This window comes from Heterostelium album (assembly GCF_000004825.1).
Source record: "Heterostelium album PN500 unplaced genomic scaffold PPL_scaffold10, whole genome shotgun sequence".
In the NCBI taxonomy this organism is placed as follows: domain Eukaryota; phylum Evosea; class Eumycetozoa; order Acytosteliales; family Acytosteliaceae; genus Heterostelium; species Heterostelium album.
This window is the reverse complement of record NW_008805072.1, coordinates 548,995-567,250: the sequence shown is the minus strand read 5'-3', so window position 1 is coordinate 567,250 and position 18,256 is coordinate 548,995. Positions and strand designations below refer to the sequence as shown.

Below are 18,256 nucleotides of genomic sequence, written 5' to 3'. Positions count from 1 at the left end.
ATGTTGAATGTGTGTGTGTGTTAATAATATCAATTATAATTGTTCATTTTTTTTCTTTTTTTCTTTTTTTAAATTAAATAATTCAAATTGATAATTATTTTTGCAAATTAACAATATATATTACTTTTTTAAGCTAAATTTGATCATCATTGATACAGAGGGCGTGGTACATCATTTTTTTTATTTTTTTGCATTGATTTTTTTTGATTTTTTTTTAAAGGTTTTCTAGAATATGATCCCCCATGGGATAAACCATCTACTATCTACCAAAAATCACTAAAACCGATTTTTTTTCATTAAATTTTAATGATTTTGAAATTTCCATTTGCAATACACGACAACTATTTAATAAGGTAATCAATGTCCACATGAATTTACAAATAATATTTTATTGAAATAACATAACATGCATTGCTTTGTACTTTAAAATATTATTATAACTTTTCATTCAATAAGAATGTAAGAATCGCTTGGACTTCATTGTCTCTTACTAGAGAAGGTGCATGTCCTGTTTCAAATTCAATACCTACTACTCTCTCATCGGATTTCAACATCTTCTCATAGATATCTTTTGGTAATACATCAGAACTTTTACCTATTAATATAATAATTATGATAATCTAGTTAATACCAAATCTAATAATAAACATTTAAAAAAAATAAAATAAAAAAGATAAATTACCTCTAATAATAAGAATGGATTTCTTTATATTTTTAATGGTATTATCCCAAACCGACCAGATATCGAAATCTTTCTCTGCCATTTTCTCAAAGTTTTTAAGTATCAATGGATCGTAGTGAAATTTGAAAGTACCGTATGCCTGATCCTCGATAAAACATTCGTACGCTAGATTCTCCCATTGGTCTCTGGTCAGATCAGAGCCAAATCCTTTGTATATAGTTTGAAAGTAATCGACTGCATCGCTTCTCGTTTCGAAAACCTTGTCTCTGCTGGCCAGTAGACTAGTGCTGATTCTGGTGATAGATTCTACCGGTACATACGGTCCAACATCATTCAATATTAGTCGATCGAATGTCAATGACGATGATGGTGATCCCAGTGCGAAAATACCAATGAGTCCACCCATTGAAGTACCGATAAAGTCAACCGTACAGTTCGACCTTCTGGTTGCTTTGATCAGCTCGATTGCATCACTCACATAGGTGTGGTAGGCATAGTCATCGGAGTTCTCAAGACGTTGCGATTTTCCTCGGCCTGCGACATCCGGACATATAACAATGGCCTCGGGAATGTCGTTTACCAACCGTGTAGCCAATACATCGAAATCACGACCTGTACCCATCAGCCTATGGAAACAATAGATCATTCTAACCGGTTTGCCAGGTGATCTCTCTTTATTCGACCATTCTATATAGTAGATCGAATGTTTATACAACTTTGATGGTACATCCAACTTTATTCTATTTTTTAATTAAAAAGGAAATAATAAAAAATAAAAAATAGTAATAAATCTAATTAGATAACAATGTAAACCACGACACAAGATAACAATCAATTTTAATTACTTTTTCTCCTCTATAACTATATTACTGTGATTAATTTTATTCATATTTCTTATTATTTTTAAGGTATAAATAATAACATAAAACTAAAATAAAACTTAAACAATAAAATTACTTAAACCAAAGATAGAGCTAGTAAATATCTTTCAATTCTGAAAAAAATCTAATTTAATTTGATATTCATTTTTTTTTATACATTCGTAAAATCACATTAATATCATAAAAAAAATGAAATAAAAATGGAAACAATTCATATTGAAGTTTATATAAATATTGGTATTTCATTTGACGTAATTTTATCACAGAAAATAAATAAACAAATATATAATAATAATGTGTAACCGAAAAAATGATGAAAATAAAAAACTGTTAAAAATCTATCACTAATTTTTGAAATTCAATTCATTGTTAATAAAAAAAAAAAATAAAATAATAAATAAAATTAAATTTGAAAATTTGAAAATTTTATCGAATAAAAAGGAAAAACTATAATTAATTTTTTATTATTAAATTTTACTATTCTATCTCTTAGTTATAGTTATCTATTTCTTTTCTTTCTTTCTCTCTTTCCTCTTTTCTATTCTTTCTTTTGTTTTATTTATCTGTAAATATTTATTTATTTATTATTAGTTTTTTTTTTTTCTTATATATATTTATAAGTTAAGTTAGTTAGTTAGTTGTAGTGTAGCGTAGTAAAAAGAAGATAATTAAGTTAAATAACAATAGAAAAAACAACAAAAAAAAAATCAATATTTTTCACTTTGGTGCAAATAGTCAATCAATCAGCCAATCATTTATAAGCATAAATAAATAAGATTTTCACTCATCTTATCATATCTAAATAATTGAATTTTTTTCAGTTTTTTTTTTTTCAAAAGTTTCATTTAAGATCGATCAGTCGCAAGTTTTTACATCGATAGTCAAACAAGCGCCAACCCGAAATTTCAGTTAAATTTAAAAATAATATAAATAAATAATAGAACCACCTTGAGAAAATGGGAAAAAGAAAATCAGCCAAGCCACCCCCCAAAAAGAAGATTATGACTAAACTTCCAAAATATTTTGATTGTCCATTTTGTGATCACACTCAAAGTGTTGAATGTACCTTGTATGTATAGAAAAAGATTGGTTGATAGTTGTTGGAGATTATAGTTGGATTGGTGGATAAAGATTGAATGAATAACAATAGATGAGTGAAACTAACTAACAATTAACTCTCTTTTCTATTCTTTATTTTTCAGAAAAAGAGAAACACAAGTTGGTACTGCAAAATGTAGATCCTGTCAATCATCATACAGCACAAAAATCAATGGTAAATATAAATATTATTATGAAATTTGAAGATCTTCAAATTTCCTTATTTTCAAGGTGGAAATGAAATATCTGAATTTGCACTAATTTTTTATTATTATTTGATTAATTTAGAACTAAGCGACCCAATAGATATTTACACTGATTGGATCGATGCCTGTGAAATGATAAACAAACCATCGTAAAAGTCAAACGACTTTTTCTGCTTTTTTTAAATATATCAAACTTTTTTTTTTTAGTTTTTTAATAAATTTTTTTTTTTTTTTTTTTATAAATAAAATCAAATTTTTTTACCCCAATAACCAAAAACAAGGCTTTTCTTCATGCGTATATCTTTTCATTTCATTTCATTTATCAGGTTATAATTCGACGTCGAAGAGAAATGCGACTTGCTTTGCAGTTTTAATAAATAAAAATACTCAGTGAATCAAATTTTCATAATTGTGATGTTTAGGATTTCAACAAAAAGTGTCCTGATTCATTAATTTAATGAACAGTGTGGGGTTTTATTAATTTTTTGAAAGATATTCAATCCAAGGTCTGAAAATGAGAATTCACCACGAATTCCAGTTATGGATTGTAAAAAATGTCCTTTTTGATGACCATCAAACGCATTGATTATTTGTAATGATGTAATCAAACAACATAAAATCACCCTTTCAAACTCCACAACAGCAAAGGCGAGATTGAGGGTATTTTTATAGTAAAAAATAAAACAACTCATTCTTGAATGAAACCTTTGATTGGTTACAATTGATGAAGGGGTACTATTGGAGTCATTTTTAAAACAAATGATCATAACATCTCTGCATCATGGTATCTCCTCCGTCAGAGAAAACAAAACAAACTCATGAGAAGATGGTCTCTGAAATCGGTCTTCTTGAAAGTTCGTTGTTTTGTCTGTGTTTTAAAAGAAGAGAAGTGCGGGAAGGCATCGAAAATTAAGACCCACTTCCATCTTTTATTTAATAATATTTTTCTTTTAACAATTGTTTTATATATTCTACACGTTTTATTCAAATAAAGTTATAACTATATTTTTATTTAATAATAGACTTTTATTTTATTAATTAATTTTAAGATTATGTATAAATATTCATTAGTTTAGCATCTATTTTTATATTTAATAGTATTAAAAAGTATGTATATATTAAATAATAAATTACAATAATTAATCTATTTGTAGTTCACTTAATAATATCTTATTTGATATCCTATTGTGAAGAGATATCATTCATTTCTTTTCTTCACAATTTAACTATTTAATCATCAAAAAAGGTTAAATTCATTGGATTTGTGCTGATTCACTCATAATTTGAGAAAAACAAATAATCAAATTTTACGTTCACCCTTTAAAAGTTGAAACAACACAAAAAAAAAGAAAGTTGGACTACTCTTTTATATATTGGGTGTGAATTCGTGTGTTAAATTGTGTTCAATTGTTATTTTCAATAAAAAAACTAATAAATAAATTACATTAATTTTAAACAAAATAGACAGATAGAATTAAATTGAATGAGTGAATGACAAAACAATTAAAAAATAAAACCTTTTAAAATTCACCACAAACACACACCACATCTATAATTATTCCAAATCCAGTCATTTACCAAATATTAAAGAAGTAATAAGAATCAATCACAGATACATATAATATCTATATATATGTATGTTATTTACTATATCTTTTTTTTTTGTTTAAATTTGGTTGGCTGTTTGGTTTGTTTGGATGTATGAATTATTTTTTATAGACAAAATTGTAGACTAGTCTTTTTTTTAATTAGTTGTATTGATTAAACAAATAAAATAAAATAACAAACCAAACAATACAAGTCAATAGAGTAGAATTGAAATAAAATATAATTTTTTAATAGCTTCCTTCCTTCTTTCCTTCCTTACTTAATTCCACCTCTTTTTAAACTATTTTCTGTTTTATAAAATCTAAATATTTATTAATAATTTAATTTATTTATATTATTTTAGATAGATTAAATTAATATTTTTTAATAGTATCAGTAGTTACAAGTTACATACTTTTAAGATATTTATATAATTTAAAGATAATTTTTTTATTTTCTTGATTTTATTTTGTTTTTTTTTTACAAAAAAATATATAATCATTGTAAAAGTGTAGAGAGAAAATCGATTCTCTCTGATTCTTCCATTTGCTTTACTTTTTTTAAAGTATTCAACTTTATAGATATATTTTAAATAATAATTAAGCGAAAATGTTATTATTGGAAACTTATAGAGATAACATCCTGAGGATGTTGGCGTTTGCATTGATAGGCACCCTAATGTTTACATTTTATTTAAATAATTCATCGAACAATAATAGTCAATTAACATCCCACGGTGCATTCCGTGATGGAGTCAATAAAATTGTACAAACCGAAATTTCTCCTGCAACCATTTTACTTGTACCACATTCTCATTGTGATGCAGGTTGGTTACAAACTTTTGAAGTAATTATATAACATCCAAAACATTAAACCATCTATTTATTAATATAATTTATTTATTTTGTTTTATTTTATTTCCAATTAGGAATATTATGATAATAAAGTTTATAGTATATTGGATTCAGTTATTTCTGAACTTAAAAAAGATCATTCAAAACGATTTATTTGGTCTGAAATGTATGTTTTTCAATTTAGTTGGAAATTACTTTAGCAAAAAAAAGTGGAAAATCCTGACATTTCTCCATTAACTTTCAATTTTTTTTTTCAGTTCATTTTTTAGAAAATGGTGGGACAATCAAAAACAACAAATAAAAGATAGTGTACATGATTTAGTAGAGTCTGGTAGATTTGAGTTTATAGGTGGTGGTTGGGTGCAGAACGATGAAGCAGTTTCAAACATTGACGATGTTATGGATCAGATTACCGAGGGTCACATCTGGATAGCCAAACATTTCAATAGAACCGTTGAGTATGGCTGGCAGATCGATCCTTTCGGACATTCGTCATTGACTCCAACACTGTTCGCTCAGCTCGGCTTCAAAGCGATGATTGGCAATAGAATCACAGACAAGGCGAAAGAGGTGATGCGTGATGTTAGACAGTTGGATTTCATTTGGGAGGGTTCTGCGCTGCTCGCCGACAAGAGCAGAATGTTTGTGCATCTGCTGAACTATCACTATGGTTATCCGTCGCAGGAGATCTACAACACCGAAGAACCATACGCCAAATTCCTAAACAACGTTGAGACCTATGCCAAGGCGGTGCACGATCTCATCGCTCGCTACCGTGACGCAACACTTTCAAACATCGTAATGATTCCATGGGGAGACGACTTCACCTATGCCGATGCCGAAGATGAATTCAAGCGTGCCGATACACTCATCGATTTGCTCAATGACGACAAAGAAAAGAGAAACATCAAGGAGATTAGATACGCTACATTGTCAGAGTATTTCGAGTTGCTATTCAAGGATATTAAGGAACGTTCTCTGCCGTTACCGCTATTTAAAAATGACTTTTTTCCATACGTCACAAAGAATGAAGAGCCGTGGACAGGTTTCTATTCCAGTCATACATTGCTAAAGAAAGAGATTAGAGAAACATCGACAATGGTTCGTTCCGCTGATATTTTCTATAGTTTAGCCGTTGCAAAATCATCGTCAAAGTCGAGTCATCTCAAGGGTATAAATGGTTTGGCGCCTGGATTGGAGGAAGCGCGTCATAACCTGGCGATTACTCAACACCACGATTCAGTGACTGGCACAGCTCGTAGCTATGTAATGAACGACTACTATGTGAAGCTGCAGAAAGCAAGAGAATCAGTAGAGTCTGTTCTGGTCAACTCGATCGAGTATTTGAGAGTTGTCAATACCACTGTTGCCTCGGACAACAACGACGGTGTTCTGGAGATAAAGAACGTTCTCGATATCAATTGGATGAGTAGCGATACAAAGAAAGGCGGATCCTACGCATTGGTACTGACAAACACACTCGCTTGGAACAGAACCGGTCATACTTCGATTCGAGTCAAGGGCAGTCGTGATAAGGTCGGTCGCATCAGAGTGGTCGAAGCCGACACTCTCAGTGTCAAACAAACACAAACTATTCCAGTGAATTTGCAGTTGGAATGTAAGAACAACGTAGACGAGTATAACATTTATTTCATATCTTCGGTGCCGCCAGTGGGATCGTCGACTTATTATCTACTTTTGGAGTCAACCGAGAACAAAGATACATGGTCAACGATCTCTGAAAACTATTTCTTTGACACCAACTACAAGCTGGAAAATCAATTTTTGACAATCAACTTTAATTCACATGGTTTTATCAATAGTATCACCAGACAACTGACCGCCGCCGCCACCACCACAGTCCAACTCAATGAAACGATGCAACAATACACCACAATGAAGAGTGGTGCCTATCTATTTATTCCCGACGACAAATCCAATGATTTCAGTGGCAATTCCGACAAGAAAAAGTATTACTACATAACTGGTCCACTTCTGAGTCAGGTGCTTGTCTATTCATACGGAGGTGACGTCTGCAGTCCAAAGACCATCGTACTACACAGAGTGTACAGGTCCGACAGCTCACAACCATGCAGTCTAGAGAAACTAGTGGAAGTCGGTTACTCTGTGCCGGGTGAAGGCAACCGTGAAACCGTATTCAACTATCAAACCAGCATCAAGAGTGGAAAGAAATTCTACACAGACAATGGTTTGGAATCACGTACCAGATCACATTTCAACGACAATTATATTAATTTCCAATATTTCCCTGTTTTAAGTTCTGCACATATTAAAGATGATTCTTTACAATTTACAGTAAGTACTTACTATTTTATTTTTAAAAATATTTGATAAAAAAAACAACAACAAAACTTGATACTTATTATTATTTCTTTTAAATATATATATATAGATTTTCACAGAGAGAAGTCATGGAGTTACTTCTCCAACCGAAGGTGGTTTGGAAATAATGGTACATCGTACTTTGATGCAAGATGATTGGAAAGGTTTATCATTTGCCAACAAAGACTTTGCAAGAATCGATGGAAAGTTCTATTTGAACCTTGATACCATTGAGACTGCAACACAGAATTCCAAACAACAATCACTTCAAATATTACAACCACCAATGTAAATATTAACAATTATTTATTATTATAATATTGAATATGTATAGCATACTAACATTATCTACTTTAATAACTTAGTCAACTATATCAAAAATTTGTACATATCGACGAATACAAGTTAAAGTATAAACAGACATTGTCATTCTTTAATAGTTCACTACCATCGAATCTCCATTTATATTCGTTGAAGTTCTATAATCAATACGATAGCAAAGGAAAACCATTGATCTATATGAGAATAGGTGATATTCAAGTAAGATCTGACACTACCCCACAACTCGTTGACTATGACTCGCTATTCAGTAGCGATCTAACTGTATCAAACATGAACAGGTTGGGACTAAACTTCTTACCTTATAAAAGTAAATATAAATGATTTAAATCTAAATTTAAAATGTCATTAACTAACCAATACTTTTTTTTTTATAAATAGAACCATATGCATCAGAGTTTAAGAGTACAAAGAAAAGCTTTGTAATGAAAACAGGAACTTTGTATTTCTGTGAACAGGGTGCAAGTGAACATCAACCGGATCTCACAGATGATTTACAAGATTTGGATCAGGATTCAAGTGATAATCATAGTTATAGTCTTTCACCTTTGGAAATCAAATCCTATGGAATGACGTTGAGCTTTGGCTCGTTGGTTATCAGACCAGCATCTATCAATGGAAATCTTACTCTTGACAACCTCAATAGCAATGGCAGCAGCATTATCACTACCAACACAACGGATGATAAGATTGTACTTCAGTTGAATAGCGGTGAGATCGATGACCAGCTAACACAAGAACTGAATCTACCGTTCCCTTTTATGTTGGTAGGAAATCCACATGCAGCAAGAACCGGTTTGAACAAAGAAGAATTGAAATATCCATATGACTTTTCAGTATACAAGATAGATTTGGCATACAATAACGATAGTGGTAGAATATCTTCACCAAATTATGGTCTGATAGTTGGTGTTTCATTCTTTGCTTTCTGTGGAGCTGTAGGTTTGGTTTTACTTGTTGTCACTCTTGTCCGAAGAAGAATGAGAAGAAATGTTGAACCTGAACAATTACCCAAGTATATGAATGATGATGATGTTACATCAATGGCACAAAAAGACTTTGATACTCCCACCATTGCAACTACTGAAACTACAGAAACAAAGGGCAAAGATCCAAGTGGTGATATAACAATAGTCTAAAACTTTTTAAATAAATATATAGATAATATATTATTATAGATCATTTAGTTAGAGATTGTTAATTATTTTTTGTCTTGATTTTAATCTTTAGATATGTATCTATTTATTCTCGCCTTATAATGTCTACACATTATATTGCAATGAATAATATTTTATTTACAAAATAATTTCTAGAAATATAATTATACTTCTAAACTTTATTTTTTGTTTCTTTTGAGGAGTTTGATTAGATTTATTAATTTGAATCCAATACATAAAAAAGGTTTTGAGGAGTTGATTTTTCAGTGCACTGACCTTCTCTCTTCATATGGAAAACATAATCACCATCAAACAAGATATTTCTATTGATAATTCTGAATTCGTAATGGTTATTTCCACAATTTTCAAATTTATGTGGAGTGTTTCCTTTATAGTGCTGACCTAGATTATCTACATAGTTTATTTTTTCCTCCAAATCATCCGATCTAACATCGAGTGTATATTTAAATAATGTATGTGATGCTGGGAAGATCATTGCAAATCTCATAGTTTCTCCTTTACTGACATCCACTTTCACTCTTAAATAGTTGCTATCTTCATTATCGTAGGCGTAAAGCATCCATCTATCCTCTTCGTACTTCCACAATTCAACAGATTGAGATACATTTATAAAAATAACTAAAACTAAAATATAATAGATCTTCATTGTACTAAAAAATTAAAATTGTTTTGTTTATATATTGATAAAATATAAAGAAAATAATAATAATATAGTAATATAGATAGTATTAATAGTTTAAAATAACATAATAAATTGTTTTTAATATACTATTTTATTTAACATTCCAAATTTAGAACGATCCTCGTTGGGATATACATCAACAATATAGTTAACCTAAAATTTTAATTTGTTACCTATCACAATATAGATTTATAACTCTATTATAATAAAAATCGATAAGATATTAGATTATCACAATATTGATCATATGATCATCCAACTTGAAGATAACCTTGGTGTTTAATTATTATTTGTTTGTAATTGTTATGCATGATTTTGATGATACCCAATGAAAGGAATTGCAAAAAAGTGATAATCAAAAAACAATTACAATTATCCTTTTTTGTTAAAATGTAACAAAACCATCATTAATGATGAATATGTGATTTGTGTGTGTATATGATGATGGTTTAAATAAATTGAAGTTGACAACAAATTTATTAATAGTTTTTATAAAAAATATTTTAAATGAACATAATATAATATCAATCTTGATTGCTACTCGTTCACCTAGAATATATAACTAGTTATTGTGTGCAATATCTCGTTTGATATTGTTTGTTGATTGAGCGAACAATGTTATTTTTTTTGTTTATTTATTTAACATTTTAGTTTTTGAGTTTAATAAAGCTTTGTAGACTCTTTCGCATGTATCTTTCCAACATAATACTAAAATCTTTCATAACAAATGCACATATTACAACAGAGAAGAAATCACCAACTCTGCGTAGTCGACTCGAAAGATTGTTATTTCCTAAACTCTCACAGCAATTCATCCATGACTCTAGGAATTGACTCTCCTCAAAAACTGTATTTAATAATCCAACATAATCTATTCCTTCCCTAAATATATCAAGATATTATTAAAAAAAAAGTTTTTAAAAAGAAAGTTGTGTTAATATATAAAAAAAAAAACAAAACTCTCTTTTGATGAGAATAATAATTTGACTTACAATTTTGAAGATGGTGCTAATCTTACTGCACCTTTTGCAAGCGATGTACCGAGTTTCTTAACTTTACCAGCCCATCCTTTCTCTTCTTTCTTTTCAATTTTAATTTCGGGGATAAACGATAAATGGAAATGCAGTCCATTCTGGAGTATATCGAGTTGTGCGCAAAATACATCCATCTCTTTGGAGATGGCATCGATGTTCTTTCTATCAAATGGCAATGCATTGTCGTCGCGAGCATAAACCTTTAATTTTGATAGTGATTCTTGTAATTCCATTAAACTTTGAATTTTAATTGTAATTGCTAACATTTTACATCCTGTTTGTTGCCTTTATTTTATTTTATTTTTTGTTATAAATAATAAATAAATTAATATACAAAACAAACATTCTATATAGGTAAAGTGCAATTGTTGTTATTATTATTATTACTTACCAAACTGATTTTGGAATATATAATTTTGGTGTTAAATAGGCACCGGTAGTAATCGTCTTTGAGAGTACTCTCATCAACCAGAATGGTTTGTACGATGCGAAAGCGGGCACCGGATCGGTTGGCACGCCCGACAATGTCTCCTCGACAAACACAATGTTCTCTTTGGTCGGTGAACTGACAGCTGCTCCATTTTGTTGATTTCTAAAATCGATCGAGTATTTGAAATGTTTTAATAAATTGAACATAATAGGTTGAACATGTATAATGTTGATGAATTATTGTTGTTATTTATAGTTACACAACAACAACAACAACAACAAAAATAACAACAAACAGGTCTAACTAATCTAATCACTTACAATAAAGATTCCAAGACATCGGCACGTGCTTGATATTGCTTTGACTTTTCCAACATTGCTTGATAGTGCTCGTCGTTCAGAGTTGAAAGATCGTCGGGTGAATTCAAAAGATTCGATGCTTCTCGATAGTTACTGATGGCAACTGTGTAGTCACCGCGATTGTCTGCATTGACACCGATACGCGCCAATGCCAATGCTTGACGAACTGAATTTAAGATGGCTTGATCAGACATCTTGATTTACTATATATATATATATAAATAACAAACTAAACGAATAAAATAAAATGATTATTTATAAAAAATAATAATACTAAAACAACAAGAGTAGAGGTTTATATAAATAAAAGAATGAAATACAAATAAAAAAAAAGAAATAATAATAATAATATTTAATTATTATTACTAAAGTCGACTTTTGTTGAACTAAATTACAATTTAAATAAATATGTATGTTATGTTTAATGAATAATAAACAAATATAATAATAATAATGAAAAAATATAAATCTATTTAAAAAAAAACAATAAACTATATCTCTCTCTCTATATCTATCTAATCTGATTTGTAGTTATTAGTCAATATATTTCGGGGATAATTAGTTAATTGATTGATTGATGATGATTATAATGATGATGATGATGATGTTGTTGTTGTTGATGGTTATGTGTGTTTTGATTTGTTATTTATTGATTGTATATAATAATGAGATTTTGTTTTTTATAAAGTTTAACCTTAAAATATATAAATAATGTTTGTATTTTTGAAGGTAAACCAATAATTGAATCAAAAACAAATCTAATATATTAAATAATACTACAATAAAACAACAATCTAAATGATGATTTTAAAAAATACTACTATTATTACACTTTATATAAATGATGATTAAATATAATTATCTTTATGGTTCGTTACTAATACACACAGACAGACACCACAACAACCACCAGCTGTACACTACTTTACTTTATAAACAAAACAAATCAAAAATTACCCTCCAAAAATAATTTATTTGATTCTATATATGTGTGTGTGATGAGTTGTGTTGAGTGTGTTTAACAATATTATTTTGTTTTGATCTATAAGTATATCTTATTTCTATTACTATTAAATAAAAAAACAACAATTATTATTATCTCTATATAAATATCAAATAGACACCAAGTTTATTTCAGTAAAAACAAAGTCTTTATCTCTTTGCTAAAAATTTGTTGTTGTTGTTGGTTGTTGTGTTTTAATGTGTTAGAACTAGTGTTAATAGATAAAAAAGGGTGGAACAATATAATCTAAAATTTTGTTTCCTGCAAGAGTTTTTTTTTTTTTTTGATTTTTTTCAATTAAATTGTGCTTTTTCGAAAACCATTTTTTTTATTTATAAACAAAAACAATGGGTGTAGCACAACGAAACCATTAATAAATTTATTTATTTATAGTAATAGTAACATCTTTTTTTTTTTCAATTAAACATATTAATAGACAAATATTTTAAATGAATCATTCAATTAAATTATTCTTATTATGTTATTAAAATTACTTAATAGAGGATATTGAATTTAGTGAAGAGGGAGATGAAGATGTAGTTTTTGTTAGAATGCCGAATGAAGGTTTCACAAGTTTAAGTTCACGACAATGCTTATTGCATTTATGAGTATCAAAGAACTTGATCATTCCAGGTTTGCCCAAGTTGGTTGCACCGAATCTTCTTACATTTATACAATGGATTGCTGGATCAGTCAACAAGTAACCTTTATCAATTTTGACACCTTGGATATCGACAACCATTGCTTTACCTTTGGATGCTTGATATGTCCAATGAGAGAATGTCTGAATGATTTCGTTCATTCCATCTTCATCTTTTCTTAACCATCCATGATTACTGTTGAACTTTTGGTATTCACCTTCGATTAATTTTTCGACTGAATAAAACTGAGGTTGATCATTATTTTTATCAACTAATACTTTGGCGAATGTAAAGTTGATATCTTGTTTACTTCTGAGGTGATTGAAATCAAATGCAAATTTAGCAGCAACAGTTTGACATTCCATTTCTTCCAAATATCTTTTCATTGAGTTGTAGCTGCTACCTTTGTATTTTGACTGTTTTACCACTTTACGGTTGCCATCCTTGTCGACTGCGTGGTAAGCCAAACGATTTCCTCCTTGTGAGAATGGATATGGTGCCATTTTGATCTCGAATTCTTCACTAAATGAACTAGCTTCATATTTTTCATCCAGGCAAGCATCTAAAGAGTTTGGAATCTTGAATTGAATTCTTTGCATTGGGATTAGTGGAAGTGTTGGAAAATATGGAACTTCTTTAACAATGATGTAATCTTTAGGTATTCTAGGTTCCTTATCAACAAGTTGACTTGTTAAAGTGGATCTTGATGATGAAATTGATGATTCAACTGATTTCAACAAGTGAGTGCTGAGTGTTGATATATCTTTGGAATCGAATGTATTGATTGTTTTCATATTTTTAGATAGTATTGCCAATCGTTTGTTGAAGATATCAATCATCTTGCTTGTGGCAGGCTTTATAATGTGACCAAAGAAATAATTGATATCGAGAGAAATGATATCTTTCATCAACGAATCAAGTGTAATACCATTCGGATCTCCATCTGGATAGTTGTCTGGTTTATCGTGGTACTCTTCTCCATGACATGGTGCGTCAGCCAAATGAATGACAATTCTAGTGCTATCCTTTCTCCAACCCATCAGTTTTATAAGGTTCATTCCACCAAACATATCCTCTGCACAGTCATCTCCTCCTTCGTCTTTGATAGAGGCAACAAAGGTTACAAAATCAAGAGTACTGTTGGTGAAATCTAATATAGAGTAAGGTTTCTCCACATCGAAATCAGTGTATCGAATGAAACCAAACTTCAGGTCAAGATTTTTGTAGTTGGCTTTCAGTTCTACTTGTAGTTTAACCAAGTCATTTTTCACCTGATAGATATATTCACCCATGGATCCAGTACAATCCAAAAGAAAAAGAAGATCGACACGTTCACTTGCACGAATTGCTTTGAATGTCATTTTAATTTCTTCCATCCTGTTTGCTATGAGTTGTTTTTTTGTTTGAGATGAAGTTAGGGATGTTGAAGATTCACCACCAAAGGCCATTCTTAGTGCACTCTCATCTGATTGCTCCACAGTAATCTCCTCACTTGATTGTGGATCATTTCCTTCTAGCATTGTGAATGAATTCGTGCGAGAATTCAAATTACAAACTTTAAAACTTTTAGTCTTTGAAAACATTTTATTATTTTACTAAAAAACAAAAAAACAAAAAATAATAAAATCAAATATAAATATTTACTATGGTTTTGTGTAACATAAAATAAATATGGTTATTGTCAGTTCATTTGCGGATTAATGAAATTAAAATTTTAAATAATTAAAGTTTTCACGGACACACAAATATAAAATTTAATGTTAAAAGAAGTTAACTCACACCCAGTGTCAACAAATCTTTTTGATCAAGATCATCGCATTCTAAAAACCACATAAAAATAATCAACCAAACGTTTTTGCAACAATGTTCATATCTCAAAGATTAAAAATTCTATATTTAACCTTTTAATGTTTGAAAAGAGTTTATACATATTCAGCTGAATATTCATTATTTTTATTATCAAGTTTTTCAGTATTCAAAAAGGGGATATATAGTTGGGTTTGAAGGGTGAATGAGATAAATTTTTGATATTTACTGTTTTTATGTTTGTTAATCAAAAAAAAAAAAAAGCAACCCAACGATACTATATAACAAAAATGTTAAAAAAGAACAACTACACACTATCATTATGAAAAATGTTGATCAATATTTTATTTATAAAAACAGTAGAGGTGAAATATAATTAAATTAAATGTGCTCATTAAAACTGTATGTAAAAGTCTTCTTATTTATTTTGATAATTAAATAATCAATACTTAATAGGTGATATTGTGTTTGGTGATAAAGGGGAAGATGGAGATTGTGAGGAGATGAGAAAGTAGTTTTTGTTGGAGTATCGAATGAAGGTTTCATAAGTTTAAGTTCACGACAATGCTTATTGCATTTATGAGTATCAAAGAATTTGATAATTCCAGGTTTACCCAAGTTGGTTGCACCGAATCTTCTGATATTGGTTATACAATGGAGGGCTGGGTCAGTCAACAAATAACCTTTATCAATTTTGACACCTTGGATATCGACAACCATTGCTTTACCTTTGGATACCTGGTATGTCCAATGAGAAAATGTCTGAATGATTTCATGCATTCCATTGTCTTCCTTAAACCAACCATGATTACTGTTGAACTTTTGATAATCACCTTCAATGAACTTTTCGACTGAATAAAACTGAGGTGGTTCGCTATTCTTATCCATCAATACTTTGGTAAATGTAAAATTGATGTATTGTCTGCCTATGGCTTGATTGAAATCAAATGCAAATTTAGCAGCAACAGTTTGACATTCCATTTCTTCCAAATATCTCTTCATTAAATTATAACTCACTCCTCTGAACTTTGACTGTTTTACCACCTTACGATTGCCATCTTTATCGACAGCATGGTATGCCAAACGATTTCCTCCTTGTGAGAATGGATATGGTGCCATTTTGATCTCGATATCTTCTCTAAATGAACTAGCTTCATAGTTTTCACTCACACATGCATCTAAAGAGTTAGGGATTTTGAATTGGATTCTTGACATTGGAATAAGTGGAAGTCTTGAGAAATCTGGAACTTCTTTAATAATTGTGTACACTTTAGGTATTCTTGGTTCCTTTCCAATAAGTTGACTTGTCAAAGTGGATCTTGATGATGAAATTGATGATTCAACTGATTTCAACAAGTGAGTGCTGAGTGTTGATATATCTTTGGAATCGAATGTATTGATTGATTTCATGTTTTCTGATAGTGTTACCAATCGTTGATTGAAGATATCAATCATCTTGCTTGTGGTAGGCTTTACAATGTGACCAAAGAAATAATTGATATCGAGAGAAATGATATCATTCATCAACGTATCCAAAGTGATGCCATTCGGATCTCCATCTGGATAGTTGTCTGGTTTATCGTGGTAATCATATCCATGACATGGTGCGTCAGCCAAATGAATAACAATTCTGGTACTATTATTCCTCCAACTCAACTGCTTTATGAGGTTCATTCCGCCGAACATATCCTCTGGAAAGTCATCTGATTAGGTATTATTAATTTAGTAGTAAAATTAGATATTTCCAAATTAAACATCTATCAACATATTAATCATTAAATACCTCCTCCTTCTTCTTTGATCGAAGCTACAAATTTCACAAATTCTAAAGTTTTGTTGGTGAAATCCAATTTATAGTATCGATCCGCCTTATCGAAATCAGTGTATCCAATGAAACCGAACAACATATCTAGTTTCTTATAGTTGTCTTTCAACTCTTCTCGCAGTTCAACCAAGTCATCCTTTACTTTGTCGATATATTCACCCATGGATACAGTACAATCCAAAAGAAAAAGTAAATCTACACGTTCACTTGCACGAATTGCTTTGAATGTCATCTTAATTTCTTCCATCTTCTTTTCCACCAGTTCTTTTTCTGTTAGAGATGATGTTGATGTTTCGCTTCCATGGATGACTCTTGCAGCACTTTCATCCGATTGCTCCGGAATAAACTCCCTACTTTGTCCACGTGACCTGTATGACAACAACGATGAGAATGAATTGGTAAGAGAATCTACTTCTGTAACTTTAAAACTGTTGGTTCTCGAAATCATATTTTACTAAAAAAATAAATGCATATAAAAAGAAATAAAAATATTAATATAAAACTAAAATAATAAATTAAATGCAATGTCCAAGTAACTCAAAGAGCCACAACAAAACAAAACTTGCTCTCACTTTCGCCTGCGGATTAATTTTAAAAAAAATGTAGATTTATGAAATTTTAGTAAAAAAAAACAAAAAAAAAAAATTTTAGTGGCGGAAATAAAAGTTTAATCTTGCCAAATCGAAATCTCCCCAAATCACATCTTTTTTTTTTTTTAATAATTATGATGAGTTCAGAAAATCAAATATCAAAATGATTGTTCTCTGTTGGCTTGAAAATAATTTATTTATTATTTCTGAAAATCACCACTATTGTAATTCTAAAAATATCAAACCTCAAATGATCAACTAAGGTCAAGAAGTCATCCTTTAAACATTTTTTTGGTTTATTTTTTTTATACAAAAGAAAGGAATAAATGATTTTAAATTAAACTATAAAAAAAAATTTATTTACATATTATGCTATTCTATATAAATTTATACATATCAAGTTATTACTTAATAGGGGATATTGTGTTTGGTGATTTAGTGGTTGAATGAGAAGTAGTTTTTGTTGGAATATCGAACGAAGGTTTCACAAGTTTAAGTTCACGACAATGCTTATTGCATTCATGAGTATCAAAGAATTTGATCATTCCAGGTTTACCCAAGTTGGTTGCACCGAATCTTCTTACATATGTACAATGGATTGCTGGATCAGTCAACAAGTAACCTTTATCAATTTTGACACCTTGGATATCGACAACCATTGCTTTACCTTTGGATACCTGGTAAGACCAATGAGAAAATGTCTGAATGATTTCGTTCA

General features: G+C 29.9%; 6 protein-coding genes across 6 annotated transcripts; 1 reads left to right on the top strand and 5 right to left on the bottom strand.

Moving 5' to 3' along the window:
- Nucleotides 1-434: 434 nt before the first annotated feature.
- Nucleotides 435-1,571, bottom strand: PPL_12254 (alpha/beta fold hydrolase; the record flags this gene model as incomplete). The annotated part of the gene is made up of 3 exons (XM_020582994.1): nucleotides 435-595; nucleotides 683-1,422; nucleotides 1,528-1,571. The coding sequence occupies 3 exons, from the start codon at nucleotides 1,569-1,571 to the stop codon at nucleotides 435-437; spliced, it is 945 nt and encodes a 314-aa protein (XP_020429775.1).
- A 192-nt stretch (nucleotides 1,572-1,763) lies between these two features.
- PPL_12253 (alpha-mannosidase) lies at nucleotides 1,764-9,129 on the top strand (the record flags this gene model as incomplete). The annotated part of the gene is made up of 13 exons (XM_020582993.1): nucleotides 1,764-1,800; nucleotides 2,403-2,428; nucleotides 2,505-2,632; nucleotides 2,766-2,836; nucleotides 2,950-3,016; nucleotides 3,598-3,733; nucleotides 3,944-3,974; nucleotides 5,059-5,300; nucleotides 5,383-5,474; nucleotides 5,566-7,624; nucleotides 7,722-7,939; nucleotides 8,017-8,300; nucleotides 8,372-9,129. The coding sequence occupies 13 exons, from the start codon at nucleotides 1,764-1,766 to the stop codon at nucleotides 9,127-9,129; spliced, it is 4,149 nt and encodes a 1,382-aa protein (XP_020429774.1).
- Nucleotides 9,130-9,364: 235 nt separating this feature from the next.
- PPL_12252 (microtubule interacting and transport domain-containing protein) lies at nucleotides 9,365-11,867 on the bottom strand (the record flags this gene model as incomplete). Its single annotated transcript, XM_020582992.1, has 6 exons — nucleotides 9,365-9,818; nucleotides 10,024-10,047; nucleotides 10,843-10,931; nucleotides 11,013-11,169; nucleotides 11,276-11,476; nucleotides 11,635-11,867. The coding sequence occupies 6 exons, from the start codon at nucleotides 11,865-11,867 to the stop codon at nucleotides 9,365-9,367; spliced, it is 1,158 nt and encodes a 385-aa protein (XP_020429773.1).
- A 158-nt stretch (nucleotides 11,868-12,025) lies between these two features.
- Nucleotides 12,026-14,900, bottom strand: PPL_12251 (protein serine/threonine kinase; the record flags this gene model as incomplete). The annotated part of the gene is made up of 2 exons (XM_020582991.1): nucleotides 12,026-12,059; nucleotides 13,171-14,900. 2 exons carry the CDS (start codon nucleotides 14,898-14,900, stop codon nucleotides 12,026-12,028), a joined length of 1,764 nt encoding a protein of 587 aa, XP_020429772.1.
- Nucleotides 14,901-15,158: 258 nt separating this feature from the next.
- Nucleotides 15,159-17,396, bottom strand: PPL_12250 (uncharacterized protein; the record flags this gene model as incomplete). The annotated part of the gene is made up of 4 exons (XM_020582990.1): nucleotides 15,159-15,190; nucleotides 15,573-16,119; nucleotides 16,165-16,826; nucleotides 16,907-17,396. The coding sequence occupies 4 exons, from the start codon at nucleotides 17,394-17,396 to the stop codon at nucleotides 15,159-15,161; spliced, it is 1,731 nt and encodes a 576-aa protein (XP_020429771.1).
- A 474-nt stretch (nucleotides 17,397-17,870) lies between these two features.
- PPL_12249 (uncharacterized protein) lies at nucleotides 17,871-18,197 on the bottom strand (the record flags this gene model as incomplete). The annotated part of the gene is made up of 2 exons (XM_020582989.1): nucleotides 17,871-17,880; nucleotides 17,947-18,197. 2 exons carry the CDS (start codon nucleotides 18,195-18,197, stop codon nucleotides 17,871-17,873), a joined length of 261 nt encoding a protein of 86 aa, XP_020429770.1.
- Nucleotides 18,198-18,256: the final 59 nt, after the last annotated feature.